The sequence below is a fragment of the Seriola aureovittata genome, chromosome 7, assembly GCF_021018895.1.
Source record: "Seriola aureovittata isolate HTS-2021-v1 ecotype China chromosome 7, ASM2101889v1, whole genome shotgun sequence".
Lineage (NCBI taxonomy): Eukaryota > Metazoa > Chordata > Actinopteri > Carangiformes > Carangidae > Seriola > Seriola aureovittata.
In genome coordinates, this window is record NC_079370.1 from 776,668 (window position 1) to 794,836 (window position 18,169).

Consider the following 18,169-nt stretch of genomic DNA (forward strand, 5'->3'; position numbering starts at 1 on the left):
CTGAGACCGCTGAGAGGCTTATCCCGTCCTCCCTGACTCCCTCCCTCCCTCATGCTCGCCCTTACCTTCTTCTTCTCCTTCTTCTCGTCCTTCTTTGTGAAGAGGGTGTGGACCCACCAGATCTTGGTGAACATGCTGCCGTACGCCAGGCTGAAGCCGAGGCCGAGGAGCCACAGGCGGAACTGGAGGAGAGGAGAGATTATTCAGCGGTGTTGATTTGGGAGGTGGGGGCCCAATGAGGTACAAATTAAATGAACACATCATCTATCCATGCACTTCCTCTGTAAATAAAAATATCGGGTAACATTTTACTGAAAGTCCATAAACATTTCACTTATTGTTTATAACAAGCTGTAAAGCAGTTACAAACAGATGTAAGTGTTTTTAATGCATTTGTCAACAGGTATATCCTGTGGGGGAGTCCACAAACCATGACAGCTCATTAAGGTTATTGCTCTGAGCACAGAGTGATAATTGAAGGCGACTCTGATGGAAAGAAAAATTTTTAACAATTCCTCTCGTATCTCATTTGGACTGTGGTGGCAGGACAGAAAGAGTTGAGAGAGATTTTTGTAGAAAAAATAAAAATAAATAAAAAAAATCAACCTGTAACTATAAAAGTGAGGAGGACAGAAATAGGATTTTTAAGTTTCCTCTCATAAGCTCTTGCCTTCACTACTGCTTTCTTGCAGAAACCCAGAAAAGAAAAAAAACATATCCAGAATATGCTGATTTCCTCCATTAAGCCAGAGAAATAAAAAACACGCTGTGAACATTTTTGACTCAGTCGCAGATCCAATACATCCAATGAAGGGGAGATGAGATGAGAGCAGAGATGAACTGAGATGAGAGCAGACATGAAATAAGATTAGAGCGGAGATGAAATTATATGAGATAAGAGCAGAGATGAGATGAGGTCAGAGATGATAAAGAGAGTAGAGGAAAAAGAAAGGGGAGAAGAAGTGAGACATAAAAGAGTGAAAGAGAAGAGGTAAGGAGAAGAAAGATGATGAGAGGGTGAGTTGAAAAAGGAGGAGAAAGAGGAAAGCAGTGGTGATATGATAAGAGATAAGAATGACGATGATGATGAGATAAGAAGAAGAAGAGAGGAGTGAGGTAAAAAAGAGAAGAGAGGAAAGTATAGGAGAAGGCAGGAGAGAGAGTTGAGATTAAATATGACAGAGAGGAGAAGGGAGAAGGGAGATGAGGAGAGTAAGAAGAGAGGAGGAAAGGATAAGAAGAAGAAAGAGAAGAGGGGTGAGATGAGATGAAAAAGAGAAGATATGAGATAATGGGAGGAGGTAGAGGGGAGGATAGGAAAGAGGGGAGTAAAAGAGATGAGAGGAGAGAGAAGGTAAGGAGATGGATAATTTACAGGTTTTGCAGGAGAGGGAGGTGAGAAAAGATGAGATAGAGAGAAGACACAGATAGATGGATAGGTTTAGGAGGGGTGAGAGGAGCCAGAGAGGGAAGACAACAAGAGAGGGGAGAGAAGGTGACGCAGAAAAAAGATAGGTGACAAGGTGAGACGCAGAGAGCGAGCAGGGGCAAGAGAGAGATAATATAAGTTTGAGGAGATGGAGAAACAGAAAAAAAGCCCAGAGTAGAAGGTCAGAGGCAGAGTGCGAAACAGACGCAGAACAAAGCATGAGAGAGAATAACTGGACAGGGACAAAGAGCAGGGAAGCGACAGAAATGGAAATCTCCCTCCCGCCCATGCAACACAAAGATTCAACATGGGTGACAGAGAAGGACTCCCACTCCTCATTACTGCCGGGATCCCATTGTCTGTGAGTTATTCTGGCACGCAGCAAATCGTGGCTGTAATACCATAAAAAACCCCAAAAAACAAAATTCATTCAAATACTTCATGAATTATGTAAGAGTTTAAACTTTGACCATCTGTCATCCACTAAGTGTGCGTGATCAAAAACCTACAAACACTGCTGATTTGGTTCGCACGTGCCTTGTTTGCCACTGGCAGCGACATCACGACTGTCAGGGCGGCACGAATGTGGGTTTTGCTTAAAGTAGGAACACAATTTCACAGTAGGGTAGGGTTTTACCAAAACTGACAGCTGTAACTGCAAAGTGCAAAACATAAAATAAAAATAAGAAAAATTAACTGCAAGGTCCACCAGCGCTGCAAATCAAATACAAGGAGTCAGTGTTAATTTGAGAGCAAAGAGGTGTACGCTGCTGACAGGAACATTAAACTTTTGGATTGTATGCCTTAACCATCAATGACCTGAGGCCTGTACCATAAAACAAGATTAGTGGGTTAGCCTTAACTCATCACCTCTAACTCTTTGACGGACACCTTCATTTTTGTGCACAAGCGGGAGAATAATGTACCCAGAATTAAAAGGGAACTGTTCATCAACCCTTTTGATTACAGTCATGACCCCGATGTCCTTTGAAAGGTAAATCAAATTAAATTTTACAACCAGAAAGTCAGAACGAGTATAAGAGATAGAGATTCAAAGTTAGAGAGGAACGAACATAATAGAAATTGTTTGTTTTTTTTTTTTTCCTCGCCCTTTATATGTTTTTAAAAAAAGGAATAAAAGTGTTGTGCGGAAAACACTTTGGAGCCACAGCCGACTCTGAGTCGACCGTGACATGGGGATCCTAAAATGCTCTGCACAGGCAAACAATGTGTAATCTGTCAAGGTTATGTGACGATTGAGTGCAGTAAAGACCAAAACACACATAAAGAAGCGCTGCCAGGACCAAAGTGTCCCACAGTTGTTACAGTGACAGCAACAGATACAGAACAGCTATCCTGCTCTGCAGCAGGTTAACTTTACAGGATCCAATCACAATCACAACGACGGAGAGTTTACCACAACAAATAAATACATAATGACAAGTACAGCTGCACTGAAACTGCACCATGATTATTTCCTGACAGTGCTGATGTTTTAACACTCTTATTCCTTCACAGCTCAGAATAACACCGGGCGACTTTGTGATGATAATTGGAAATAAAAACTAAACCCTCTGTTGTCCGTTCTTCGTTGTCCACTGTTAATTAGCTCCCATGATTATAAATGCAATACAATGAAAGTTTGACATGACTTTCAACATATTCTGAATCGTTTGTTCATCACTGGAAAAAAGGACAAAAAAATACTTATTTATTTAAGACATTTATTAATTATCAAAATGATTTATAGCCTTAGCTTTAATTGGGACTTGGAATAGTTTTTCTACTGATTCTTATTCTATTCTAGTTTTGTGATTATATTATTTGCAGATCACCTTGTTGAATATCCCTCTCTGCTGTCGCTCTAACGGATTTTTCCTGTGAGTATTACCGTTTCATCTTATTTCATTTTAAGTACTTCATTTCATTACTAAAATAACTCACTCATGGCCAGACAGGTGAACCCAGAGTTTTCAGATTGGGTAGATTATCCAGGATGGCCAGGATGTTAGGCTCAGCGAGGTCATGTAACCCCAAGAATGCCAGATTTAAGCAGAGCTCACTTTGTGATACAGGTCCCTGCAGATGGCACAAATCAATGGAAACTCATGAACCCACAGATGTTTATATCTGTTGGAGATCACACAGTTTCCAAAGATACCAAATGTGAGAAGCTGAATTTTGAAGAAATGTATATAAGGGCATGCTGAGGGAATACATGAGGGAATTCTGCAACTATAAAAAATACATGGGTTTATATTTCACTCAGTGTAAACACTGCATCGCTTGAATTAAAACACTCACTATATACAATATGTGACAGTGTGAAATGCCACAAGAAGATGATATTCCCGACCTTTAAGCTAATTACCACAAAAAGAAGAGGAAAACTGTGCATAAAAATCCAGCTCGCATGTTTGTTTCTTCTGCTACAGCGTATATATCTGCTGTGTGCATCATGTGAAACATGAAGGTTTTCAGTGTTAAACATTTCATCATCAAACCAAGGTTGGAAAATTTTAATTTTATTTCTTACTACTAATTTTAAAAAGGTAAAGAAGAAGAATTCATGCATGAATTGCTCTGAATTTAATTTCTTGTACTTTGGATAATATCACATAATAAGTATAAACAGCTCTCTCTGCCTTCTGAGTCTTTTCTACCTCTGTCTGGCTCTTTCTCCTGTTACCTGGCAGACGACGGGGAACTGTGATCTGTGGACGTGGTGACCATCTATCCCCAGCGGGAAGACTGCAGCCAGAGCCATCATGCAGCCCACTGCTGTCATGTTGTTCAGGTAGGGCTGAGAGTTCTGGATGTAGCTGAAACAGGGACACAGACACAAAAAAAAGAAAAATACTTATAATTTACAATTCTGCTGCGAGGTACAGTACATCTGATAAATTTCTAAGTAAACAGGCATTAATTTCGTGTGGTGGTCTGCTGTCAGCTCTTAGAAATGCAATCAGTTGCTGTTAATTGTTCTCGTGTTGGTTTTTAATGGAAATTTTATCATCTGTATTTGGTGGTTCAGACAGTCGGCTGTGTTTCATCACTCTGGAAAAAAAAGGTCCTAATATGGAAGAGTGCTCTTCCCCCGAGCATTTCCTTTGATGTGTGATTGACAGTCATTAATCTAATCAGTGTTGACAGAAGGCAAGTTCCTGTCTTCTGTGAAGTGTCTATTACAGGTTACACTTATATCTGCCTGAAGTTTTTACCTAGTGACATAGAAAAAGGAAATTCCTGTGCAGCAGATATTTCAGCACATCTGACAACAAACCAAGCTGCAACACAATTTAGAGCAGGAGGAATCATTGCTCTAGTTAGTGCAGCCCAGCAGCAGGTGAGCTCTTTCCTCATAAATTATGAATTGGCAGTGATACCAAAACATGCACAGAAACAATATGCTGATTCCTCGGGATAATCCACTGATCATAGTGTCAGCTGTTTTAATAGGGACTTATTTTTTTAGTAACAGGACTGAGAGTCTGCAGTCATGTAAGCAGCTCTGCTGTGTGGCTGTACACAGACACAGCGGGGCCTTGAGCTCAATGCTAACACGAGCAAACAGGAAAAACGCCACTTATTCCGACTCGGCAGTGTTCGTGCATTATTCCAAGATGGTTAGCCCGAGTGCTAACACTGTGGTCACACCAGATAAACAGCCTAAATTAGCCTCTTTTGTTGTGTTACATTATTTGTAGTCGTTCGTTAGTAAGTGAAACCAGATGCAAACAGTGTATAGCTCCTATTTAGTTAGCTGAATGGATAGTTTAAGCGTTAATATTGGGTTTGATTTGGCTGTCGGCTGAGGTGCATTTGCAGCCATTCTGCCAAAAGTTCGTTGAAATGTCTGTGGTTCATTTCAGCAAGTGGGAGATCGGTTATCAGAATTCCCAATATTTCCAACTTGGAATTACAAGTCGGAAGCTGATGTTATGTGGTAAATGCATACTATATACTAATTCTAAGGTTGTTCGTGCGTTCACACTTGAAAAGTGACAAAATGAAGTATATTCAAACCAGACATTATGCACATTAAATAGCTGATTTTTATGAGTGCTGTTGACAGATACTATCATTCCACAATTCAATGCACTAAGAAAATGGGGGTGCTGCTCACAGTTGGAAAATAAACAAACTGTGGGTGGTGGTGAACAGCTTCAGAAAGATTAGGGAAAACAACACAAATAGAAGAGTTAAATCTTAAGAAAGACACTTTGCTTTCTGTTTATAAAGTTTAACTTATTCAGTCTGTGGTTGTATGTGTTGCATCACTTCCTGTTAGTATAAAGCCATTAAGTGTGTTTATTCTTTTGTACACTAACTGCTAAAACGATATACCGTGACAATTAGTTTGTACTACCAGAATCAGTATGTAGTTGGATTTGGCACACAGCTACAACGTGTCTTAGCATGCTAATATTCACTAATTAGCACTAAACTCAAAGTACATTCTGGGCTGATGGGAATATGATTAGTTTTTAACAAAATTGAAAATATGACCCAATGATGACAGTAGATGAGAAGTTAAGGGCTAAACAAAGTTATTAGTATTAATCCTGAGGGCAACATGCACATGTGTAGCAACATTTTTCTCAAAACTACAATGTCAACTTCCTGGTGGCGCCTGAGGAAACGACAGGGGATCATTAAAGATTCAGACCATGAATGTCTGTGCAAAATTTCATGGAAATCTATCCCACAGTTGTTGAGATATTTCAGCCTCGACCACATTGGTGGAGTCACCGTGGCTAAAAAGTATATTCAGTGTAGACTGAGATTATCCGGAGTAGCGCTGACACTGTTTCCGGAGAGGTAAGTTGTTGCTGAAATTTTCAAATGTAATTTTCCAGACTCCCTTCTCCTCCGCTGTGAGAGAGATATCAAGGATGGATATCTCAAACAACTGGACAGACAAAACCTCAAACACTTGAATGAATACCATTAAATGAAATTCTTTATTTAACCCAAGACACTGTATCATCTCGCATCAGTGGCAACAATTAATTGTGGAAGTCTTAAGCTCCTTATCATCCACTTTTCTCTACATTTCTGACATCAGATGAAAGTTTTGCCACTGCGCTGAAGCGCGGCTGTGGTAATCATGTTTTAACACAGTACTGTATATGAAAGTGCAGACAGGAGCTTAAAGGATAATAAAGCACAAAGTAATTACCATAATAACAAATAATAAGTACAGTGATTCCTCAAGTTGTGACAATGTGTTCATTTAACCGCTGAATTAGAAACAATCGCAGCACTATAATGTTCTGAAAACCCCAGATTTAAGACTCTTTTGTTTGGTATAATCTGCACTATACCATAACACCCACCCACCCACTCACCCACCGCCACAGCGCAGCAGCTTTCCTCCGCTCCTCTTTTATTCTTTCATCCCATTGACCTGCCCTTGTGTTGCCCTGAGGCCACACTGCTTATTTACTGTATAGCCACACACTCGTGCTGCCTGCATACAAGCACGCATTAACATGTACGCACACTCTCACCCATGCACACTGGCCCCAGTTCAACCTTTGAAACCTCTGAAAAACCTTTAATGCTGCTACATACCATGAATATATGATGTTCGTAGCGCTGCAGGAGTTTTCTTTCTGAGGTGAAGTGTCTCTTTCTTCCCTTATTATGCACCATGTCTTTTGGCTGCTTTGAATTATGGTCAGTTGAGGCTACTGATAGAAGAAAATCTGGCATCTTTTCTCCCTGAACGACTCCTGAATGTCGTCCGGTCTAGAGAGAATTTCTCGTGTGACTCAAAGGGACCAGATGCTTTAGGGTGCTTTCACACCTCACCTGTTTTGTTTGGCTAAACCGAACTCTGGTTTGTTTGGGGTGCTGGGAAAGCTGTCAATCAAACTCTGATGCGGACCAAACAACCAGATGGAGACTGGTTGAAAAGGAGGGACTCTGGTGTGGTTTGTTTGTGTTCTGAGATATTGACTTCAGGTTAGGGCTGGCTTCAAAGAAATCTGATTCAGTGCATTAATGTAACTGGGTCCATTCACAATGTAAACATTAATATTTGTAATAATGCACCAGGTTAGAGCTACAATTTACAGCATTAGTTCTCTGAGAATCTCATTCACATCAAAGCAAAATTGGTAATGAACTAAATTATCTCTAATTGAATCGATTTGGGAAATCAGTGGCAATACCCAGCCCTAATAGTGGATCTAATGATTTTAAACTACTTTTAAAGCGGTCTGCTGATTGTGAATTGTTCAGGTAGAAATCTAAAAAGAAGTGATTTGTATAAAAAATGTATATATTTATACATATCTTGTGGCAGTTCATCAAAAGCAGTTAAAAGTGTGTTGTGGTCTGTTGTGCTTGTGTGCTACTGTGTACTTTGAAATGTGCCTGACATGCTGATCCCACAGCAACACTCCCTAATAATGCTTATAATCAGTTCGCACTTTGTGACACCAGACGACATAATAATGGACGTAAGAAGCTTTAAAGTGCTGCATGACCTGCTGTGAGTCACCACAATTTGATTTTCCCACATAGTTCATGTAGCACTGATGACGGAGGATGAGGATGATCATGTGTTCGGCTCCTGGCTTGTTTATAAAAAGCCAGCGTGAACAGAAACCAGACCAGAACTAAATACAACAATATATCTTTCTTCTCTTGGTCTAGACCAAATGAACTGAATTACAGGTGTGAAAACACCCCGAGGGACCAAAATTCAATATTTGCTGTTGACATTTTAGATCACTGGAGGATATTCTCTAATAAAACTTCTCTGTAGCTGCACTGGAGACATCAAAACATCATATCACTGGGCAAACAAACAACAGCTGATATATAAACAGTGTCAAAGTGTTTCATTTTCCAGAGAGTTGCTCCTTTAAGACTGTGATTGCATTTGACTTTTTCTTGTTTTCAGTGGATTGGTAATGTATTTTTGCCACCTAACGAGACAGTGGGTGGCAAACTTGTTTTGTAAAAACAGGTGAAATCATGTTTGAAATATAATCAAAGCTGGAGGAGGGTCTGAGTGGTGCAGAGGAGCCAGCCAGAGATCCACAAAGAAACAAACCTCTCCAACTTTCCTTAAAACTCCTGATAAGCTCATGGACTTATGGGACTTAAAATCACTTTGACCCAGGTCAAACATAAAAACACTATGTTAAAAAGACATCAGAGATATTCTGCACTTGGTTCACAGACATGTATTAAGCTTGGAAATTCCAGATCAAAAGGCACTCTTTAAAGGAAGTATATTTGCATTTGGTCTAGGGCCATGCTTAAGCAGTGACAATGAAACCAGCTCCTAGCTCGCAGAAAGCCACACCCAAATCACCAACTTTGTAGTCCCTAAACTTGACAGGCAGCAGCACCATTCAGCATTTACATTAACCTCAAAACAGAGAAAGATCTCCTCTGTGTCACATCAAAAACACATTCACACCACACTGCATGATCAGCTGGAGCTTGTTACAGGCAGTCAGTTCGATTCACTATTCAAATACTGGGAGCTGTTGTTGTTGTTTTACACAGGTGACCTTCATTTAACAAAACTGTGTCTTTAACTTTTGGGCCACTGACGCCCCATTTAACTGAACTATAGGGGCCCCCCATTAATCATGACCTCCATCTCTATTTTCACGATTACTTGCGATTACTTATGAATCGTTTGCTCTAAAAAACATCGAGAACAGTGAAAAATACCAACCACATTATCAAAATATTGTCAAACGTTTTCTTTTGTCTAATCAACCAATCAAAGATATTTCATTTACTATGATGTTACACCAAGAAAACAGCAAATCCTTATACTTGAGAAGCTGAAACCATTAAATAATTGACAGTTTTGCTTGAAATTTTACTTAAACGATTAATCGAGTCTCAAAACAGTCAACTATTAATGTTCTGTTGACTAATCGTTGCAGAATGAAATGATGAACATGCGTTCATCACCATTCAGTTCAGTGTTGGCGAGAAACCTACCGGACGCTGCCATTGTAGATGTTGAAGGTGAGACAGACGATGCCGAGCAGGATGCCGAGGCCGGCGAAGACGGAGACGGCTGCAAACAGCTTTTGAGACAGGAACCTGTACTCTTCGATCACCACTGTCCGATCAGCCGGAGGTCCAGCACCTGAACGGACAGGGAAAGAAATGTGATGAGTGAAAATGCTTCCGGTGCCCTCTCCCTTTTACAATGCCCAGGACACATCGCACATGTCGCTGTTTTAATGGGATAAAAACTTATACTGATCACTTAGAGAGCTCCAAGTAATTGCTTTTCACAGGCGGGTGAGGACTGGACTTATATAAGCCGTCTGAGGGCCGTGTTTTTGTGGCCCCATTGGATCATGCTGTAAAGCTGCTCCCACCAATGTACTTTTATCAAACATCTCTACAATGAGGGTGGGTACATTCTCAAGTCAACCTACACTGGCCAAATTACTATAAGGCAATAATGGCCTGGAGGTTTTCATATTTGGGTTTTAAGTTTTATTCAAATTAAATTAGATTCTTGTTGAGCAACAAATCAAAGGAAGTAAGCAATTAACTACTGCAAAACATTTGGTGTTTCCAGCCTTTTAAATGTGAAGATTTGCCTTTTTTCTGGATCTGATAGTAGATTAAATATCTTTGGGCTTTGGAGAAGTCATTAGAAGGTGGCACTGGGAAACTATGAGGAGCGTTTTTCACAATTTTGCGACATTTTAAAGTATGAACAATAAATCAATCGATTGAGTAAATAATCTACAGATTAATCAGTAATGAAAATAATTGTTAGTCACAGCCCTAATATGGTTAAGGGTCAGTCAGTACTAGCCAACAGTACCTTGATGTTTCGCAGCTGCAGCTACAAAAACTACTGAACCCGGGAGCCAGGCTTGCTTTTACAGCACAGCTACACATATTCACACAGTCCTATCTGCTGGCCACTGGGCAGCTTCACTGGAGCAGCTGGGGTTTAAGTGCCTTGCTCTAGGGCATCTCAATGGTGGTAATGAAGAGAGAGGCAAGTGCTGCCGTTTCATTTTCCCCCACCCAGATTGATCCTGCCACTCCTGGGATTGAACCAACAAGGTTCAAGTCACAAGCCTGCCTCTCTAGAATGACTTTAAAAGACTGAATCAATCATCTTTCTTCACAACTTGTTCACAAATGGAAAATGATAAATATAAGCAATCAGCATCTAATTATTAGAGCACCAATTACTGCAGTTAAGTGGAAACCATAACTCCTCATAACTTTTCATATTGATGGAGCCACTGAGACGACTGAGAATGATTCATAAGAAACTGCTGCATGTAATTTCTTGCCATCACTGTTTACAGAGACGCAAGCATGCAGCTGTAGTTTGATAAACATCAGTGCTTAACTGCAGAATTACAGTTTCATTCAACACTATAAGCACCAAATAAAGTCTACTAGTTTTCTCTTCATGCTCACTCTCTCTCCCCCTCTCTCTCCCTCTCCCATATGAGCTGCCGTCATGTCTTTTTTTAAACAAGTCAGGGAATCAGTTGAGTGTTGTTTAAACATCAGCATCACCAAAATAAATGGCCGTCAGCAACCGCCCTTTTCAACAAGGTCAGATGGAGGGCCATGAAGCTACTCATCATCATCATCATCATCAGTCTGAAAGGAATTCACAACAAAAAACATCATTTATGTCCAGTAGACCTGTGAAAACCGCTATGTGCACATTTTACAAGGTTTAAAATGCACAACCAGCAGTAGCTGCCAGTGCAGTTTTTCAGCAGAGCTTGTCAGACGGTCGAATAGCTTTGACCATCTCTGTGACGGCTGGCTTTTCACTCCTCCTTCATGGACCGTGGCCGTTCAGAACAACTGTAAAGCATATTTGATTTCCAACGTGGGTGAACAACAAGTCCTTCCAACAGTTTCTGTTTGAGCATAACCCGACCTTTCGACATTCAACTTGCTGTGTCAACAGCAGTCAACAGCCCTTTATATTGTATTTCACGCTAAAGAAATCATGAGGGAACAAAACTTTAATTCATCGAGAAACACCTTTGCCCTCACAGTCATTATTCTGGCTGTTTGTTTCATGCAGTAAATAAAAATACTAATTGCATTCATGCCCTTGGATCCCAGAGTTCTTTCTCACGCCACCACCTCCATAAAACACTGATAGGGCTTCAGCACAGAGAAGTGAAATATACAACTGTCAACAGTTACCACTGATTTACACTTAAATGTCAATTTTGGTAATTCATATAATTTAGTAGGAAACTAAGTAACTTTGGTGTTAATTAAGAGTTGGAGCTTTAGGGTTTTAAAGCGTGTGTGCGTGTATACTAACTACCTAATTATTCATGCTTGTGTAGCTTTAAACCAGAAGAATTCCTCAGTGAGGAGGGTTCAAAGAGGGGCAGATGGACAGGGAGCCTCTTTATACACTCAACAGCCCTTGACTATCTGTCTGACTAAATCTGGGACTGCCTGCAGATTTGTGTGTCTGCGTCCTGAGTAAGCCAATGTGGACTGTGTATATGCTATATCCATGATAAGCATGTAGACCTACACAGTAAGCATGAGTGAATATGCTCAAGAGGGTGCATATCAGTGCAGGGGGAGCATTCACGCATGCACACACAGTATGTGTTTAGTGTGTGTATCTTTGTGTGAGAGAGAGAAATAAAGGGAGACAGGGTATGTGTGGATGTCAGAGGGGAAGCAGAGCGGGAGTGTCAGCATTGTGTATAGCTGATGTGTCAGATGTCAGTGGAAAGTGTCAGAGTGTCGCCCCCTCGAGGGTGGCAGGGTGTCAAGACGCCCATCACACGCTGTTTAGATTCTTGTCACTGCCGTCACGTAGCCGATGTGTGTCTGGTGTCATCTGACTGAGGAATGATGATATAAGGGGGTTTCTGCTTTCAGGAGATGAATTAAATAACTTATAATGCCTGTTTTTTGATCATACCTGACAAAATATCAAAGTATGATGGAAAACCAGAAGAGACAAAATAGCCTGCAGTGATTTGCTATTATATCACATATATTTTTTAAGCACTTCCCGGCCATATATAACAGTAAATCCTAATGATATAATTAATTAAATAAATCTAACCTGGACGCAGACAGGCGACACAAAGTGGATGGAAAAATTAGCCAATTAAAAATCATGAATTCATGCAAGTTTTAACTTAAATCAACACTTGCTCATTACGAGTCGGTGAGCGAGCAGCAGCGTTTGCTGCAGGTCTGAAGGTGCTGCACTATCTACAACCACAACAACCACACTTTTTATTTGCTTTGCTCCCAAAGATCCAAAAACATTTTTTAACTAAAATCACTGCCTGTGGTTTGCAAGAGGGAATATGTAAGGTTTGTTAATTCCTCCTGAGGTTTTTTTTTTGAAGAAACTGAATTTGATGCTTTTTAAGATATTTTTTGCGACGTATAGATGTGTAAGCTTCCATTTGTTTGTCAGAGTTTGTCCATCTGTTTAACCGACATCTGCAGCATGACCTACATGACAGCATGCAGTCTGAACAGCACACACAACATATGATGTGTTGAAAAGTAGTACAAATGTGCAGTGACCCAGACACGTCACACAGATAGTGTGTTTTTCAAAAGGTACAGACAGTTGAGACAAAGAAGTGCGAAGGGGCAGCCTTCTCTCTGAATATACTACACCCAATATGCAACTACAGTCTGTTTACCAACCTTGGGAGTACTACTGCATATGTCAAAGAACTTGTATTTAGTCTTTTATGGATCCAGAGGGAGCTCTGCCAAAGTGGTGGTTGGCTCTGAAGACTACAAGTCTGAAAATAAAAAAAATAAAAAAAAATGTGGGGGTGTGGAGTCACAAAGAAGAAAGCTTACCAAACCTCTGTAGCCCGCTCCTCATCTCTGCTTGAGGCTAGAGGCTCCAGGCTACATAAGCAGCTACTAGCATTACACACCCAAATTGTCAGCGGTGGAGCTGCATTGTGGGTAATGTAGGCACCAGTCCTTGACATAAAAGGAGAATGCATGGCATAAAAATGATAATATCTCTGGTTCAACTGCAGGGATTTTGATTCTTTCTTGTCCATCAAGAGCCAGACAAAATTTTAGGGGTGCAATGCTAAATAAAGAACTCTTTAGTCTTGCTTCCATAAAGCTTTTATTGAATCTGACTAAAAATTATAGTCTAATCTTATCTTAAATCTTATTCCTATTATTCTAGCCAGTTTTATTGCATTTTAATGGTTTATTTGCAAACTTTTAATATATTTGTTTAAATATTTAAAAATTTTGTTATACACAGTTTAGTGTAAAGCACTTTGAGCTACATTGTATTTATACATGCTAAACACTGTCTACGTGACTGAATGAACATCCTGTATGGAATAGTAGTACACTTGCTGCTGTGTGTGTGCATACGTGTGCATGTGTGTGCATGCATGTGTCAACTGTCCATTCAGTCAATGCATTTGCACTATTTTAACCCTCCTCCGTCCTTGATCAAGGAATCAGGACAGGGTGTTGCCATGGAGACACAGCTCTATAACAGTTGCCACAGCGATTAGAAAAAGAGCTGAACTGAAGTGGTTGTTAGAGTGAAGAGAGTGAGAAAGTGAGGCATGGAGGCGCCTGGTAAACACACAGGAAAACAAGCAGAGGGGTTAAACTGAAAACCCCCATATGTACTCCACCCTGTCAGGTTGGAGCAAATCAACCCCCCCATATAAAAAAAAAAACCTCCAGGAACTGAGTCAGCTCCAGAGAGCAGGAAATTACTCATTTCCTCTCAACAACTAGATGTCAGATGGATGTGTCTTTATTTGGTAAACAGTAAAAAACAAACTCAAGCTTCAAGCATGAAACAAAACTCACCTCTAACACTTTGGAGGGCGAGTCAGTTTCAACTCAGCAGGTTTTAAGTGGGCTAACGCCGAGCCTGTCACACTGCAACAAGCCAAACTAAAGAGCTGGCAGCCGACCTGGTGAAGGACATGTTGCCTACATGCATACGGGTCATACGTCCCTTGCCAGTCATGCTGACCTGGAATCTCTACCTCTTTGGGGTTCAGTTAAGCCTTGGCAACAGATCATTTCCTTAAAAGCCTAAAAAAAGGCGGCTCTCTGTGGGCCGTGGCAGCGTGCAGGATTGATTAGTGGCACACTCTGTCCAGGCACAAGTGTGTCACCTCTCCAGGGACGGATAGGCCAGTAAACAACTACAGAATTGGTCTTGGTGTCTGAGGCAAATCAACAGTAAAAGGTTTTCACAGCAAACTAGAATATGGGCAACAGGAGTTGTGTTGAGTGTCGGTTCTGGTTTGAGTGACGTGAGCTAGGTTAGCCCAGAGGCTTTCAGTCAGTGAGTCCTGGAGGGAGGAGTGGGAGGCAAAGATACTGCGGGAGGTGAGAGGGACAGGTTCATGTTCGTAAAAACAATGGCAAGTCACTGTATTGTAGTCTGGTTGGCAGTTGGAGCTGCAGCACAGGCTGTGCAGCTTATGGAGGCCATTAAGGTAAGGCAGAGCAATTAGCTTCAAATGCGCACTCCTTCTCACAGTCATAACACAGTCAAACCTTCACATGAAACACATACTTTTAGATTGAGTCTGACGTACTTTCGGAGGATATGTATACATTATTAAACATCCATAAATCCACTTAGATATCAGAAAAAAAGGATGTTCCTTAATTTCCAGAACTTGCCTAAGAATCATCACATTTTTAAGTTTTCTTCAGTATCAAAGTGATCCAGTGATAGCTGCCAAAATGTAAACAAATATAGGCTACAAGAAGAAAAACACGGGCTGAAGTTGTAGCCTACAGCTAATTCACTGAGGGAGGAGGGGTCCCCACAGTGTCAGGCTTTTAAAACCCTGTGGGTTAGCCAGTCAAACTTAGCTGCTGCCCTTTTTGATTACCACACATTTTCAATGTTTTAACACAGGTTGCACAGTGAGTGTGCAGGCGGCTCATTTTGGTGCGAGCGTCAGCATCAAAATAACCAGCTTCTCCCAAACTAGCTGTTAGAGAAAATCCCCCATGATTACATATAATTTAGACAGTGCGAAAGGCTAAATTAAGCCACACAGATGAGGTCTAATGTCAAAGCACAAAGATGTGACCCTGGTGAGTCACAGCAAGACAGACAGGACGCAAACACAGACACAGGAAGCTGGACAAAGGCAGTGTCATGAACTCCATCTTACCTATCCAAACATCATTTCCAAACCAGGAGAGGTTCTTCTGAGAGCTGTCATAGTAACCGATCTTCTTGTAACTGCCTCCTAAATGTTTGAGAAAGAAAGACACAGGAAAAAAAGGAGATACGCTTTAACTAGTATAGCTTGTTTAATTCATTTCATCCCCCATTGTTTTGTGGGCGATCATGGTTTCAAACAATACAACAAAACTTGACAAAGCAGATAAACATCTATATTCATACTAACAGTATTTATCTATTTTTCGATCATTCCTGTGCTTTCACATTAATGGAATGTGTGGGTACAGAAAAAAAGACACACAATGAACAGATAAAAGAAATGAGGGATGAAAAGGTGCATAAAGAAGGACAAACAAAGAAGTACCAAGGGGAGAAGAAGGAGAAAAGAAAGAGGTAAAAAAGGAGCTTATGTGGCAGTCTTGACCAGGAATACTGATGAGGTCCCACAGTGACTCAAGGATTCAAGTCAGGTCGTCTCATTGTGGATGTCAAATTACCTCGACACCACAACAGGAAATATGAGACAGAATATGAGGGGAAAGGGGCAGGATTATGAAATTCTCATCCTTTAGGACGCCAAAGAGAACATAGGTAGAAAATAATCCTCAACCTTATCCTACGCGGGGAAACTCATTAAGTCACTGGTGACAAATAGGATGCCATTTCCAGAAACAGCTTAAAATGAAGGCTTGTGCCCAATTAGAGAGAAGCCTTAACTCAACACATTTCTGCATCTAGCCCCAATCACATGTGTAATTATAGGACACTGAGACCAATCGCAGTGAAGGCCCGCGAACCCCCAAAGAAAAGAGGCTTTGCTCTGAAATGAGCCGAGAGTAACAATCAATACATGATGAACACAGTCAGGTAGGATCTTTTTTCATGAATGAGTGACATTTACTGTTAAGAGGGCAGTGTGGGAGTGTTTTACCTTGCAGTTGTTCGATAAGAGTCATTGCCATCCTGGAACCTTGGGCGTCAAACACCACCTGGCCCTGAAACACACACACGGGAAAAGGTCTGTTTTACTGCAAATAACAAACTCCTTGCTTAAAGAAACAGCTCCAGAGTTTGATAAATACACCTGTTTGCTTTTTTGCCAAGAGTTAGATGTGAAAACTGATACGACTCTCATGTGTATATGCTAAAACACGAGCAGTCAGACAATCAGCTGGCAAGGCTTGATTACCAACCAGGCAAACTGCCCAGAGGCCCCCGACCTGTAAGGTCACTCCATATCAGTGTAGTCGTGCGCCCATTCATTTTTTGCAATGAGGTATTCTTTTATATATTTTATAGGTATTTTATATGTGGTCACTTTATGTTTTTATGTCCAAATATCAAATATTATGTATCTATCAGAAATATCTATAATATTTTGAAATTTTCATTGAACTGCTTCATCGTTTACTTTGTGGTATTAATTATATTATATATTTCATTTTGTACAGAGATTTGAAACAAGGTTATAATTGTCTTGGATTTTTCATTAGTTTTTATTTTCATTTCATTTTGACTTTTTGTTTTCAATTTCAGTTTAGCTTTAATTAGTTTTTAAAACAGGTTTGCTTGTTTAGTTTTTATTTTTTGAAAATGTTTAGTTTCAGTTTAGTTTTTTTTTGTCTTTTCAGAGGCAAGATGCAAAAAGGTCAGAAAAACTATTGTGTAATAAAGACTTGGATGATTCATTTAGATGAACTAATTCAGCATTAATGGACAAAGATGAAAACTGAAGACATTTCCTCTTTAATTTTATTATATTTTAATGAGTTTTGTAAACACACTATATAGTTTCAACTAGTTATCTTTTTTTTTTTTATAAAGCCTAGTTATCATTTTTATTTCAATTCACGAAAATGGTTCAGGTTTCATTATTTCGTTAGTTTTAGTAAACAATAATAACCTTGATTTGAAACAAGTGTGTTCACAGAGTTTGATCAGCATGAAAAGTAACAGCTGGAACCGTAAGGGTCAAAAACACTGCATTCAGAAAACATACCAAAAACACTGTAGGTCTGTGCTTCTTACCGAAACACCTTCAAAGGAGCTGGTGTTGAGGGCCCTGTAAATCTCGGAGGTGATGTCGTGGTTGTTATAATTGAAGTCCTCCAGACGTCGGCCCTTGGCCTTCAGCGGTGCGACAGTTTTATTGAGGGCAAGGGCCAGAGCCCACACTGCGTCGTAGGCCAGAGGAGCCTCCTGGAAACCGCCGGTCTCCTCAGGGTTCTTTCCTCCCAGACGAGACATCAAGGCGGCGAGAAACTCCTGCGACGTCTAAAAGAAACAGGACAGAGAGGATATCTAAGAGGAGTCTCTCTGAAGAAATGCAATGCTCTGAAAAAAGGTAACACTGAGTCATTATATCGGTACTATATATGTATATGTATATATATATACATACATATATATACACAGACACACACTATCACTTAGACAGTGGTGACGAGATGCAGACAGTGAATGAGAAGCAGTCTTCATCTGGAGGAATTTTAATCCCCATATCCCCAGAATTGATCTTTGGTCTTCATTTAGATGTTTAAAATCTT

At 40.4% G+C, this 18,169-nt stretch overlaps 1 protein-coding gene across 1 annotated transcript in view; it reads right to left on the reverse strand.

The window, feature by feature from the left end:
* The window catches only part of gabbr1a (gamma-aminobutyric acid (GABA) B receptor, 1a), a 70,192-nt gene that overhangs the window by 15,225 nt on the left and 36,798 nt on the right, over nucleotides 1-18,169 (reverse strand). The window contains exons 13-18 of the mRNA XM_056381065.1: nucleotides 17,652-17,897; nucleotides 16,555-16,618; nucleotides 15,610-15,687; nucleotides 9,410-9,560; nucleotides 4,119-4,251; nucleotides 66-182 (exon numbers count right to left, since the gene is read on the reverse strand). Coding sequence (XP_056237040.1) covers nucleotides 66-182; nucleotides 4,119-4,251; nucleotides 9,410-9,560; nucleotides 15,610-15,687; nucleotides 16,555-16,618; nucleotides 17,652-17,897 — 789 coding nt within the window. The remainder of the gene's footprint in view (nucleotides 1-65; nucleotides 183-4,118; nucleotides 4,252-9,409; nucleotides 9,561-15,609; nucleotides 15,688-16,554; nucleotides 16,619-17,651; nucleotides 17,898-18,169) is intronic.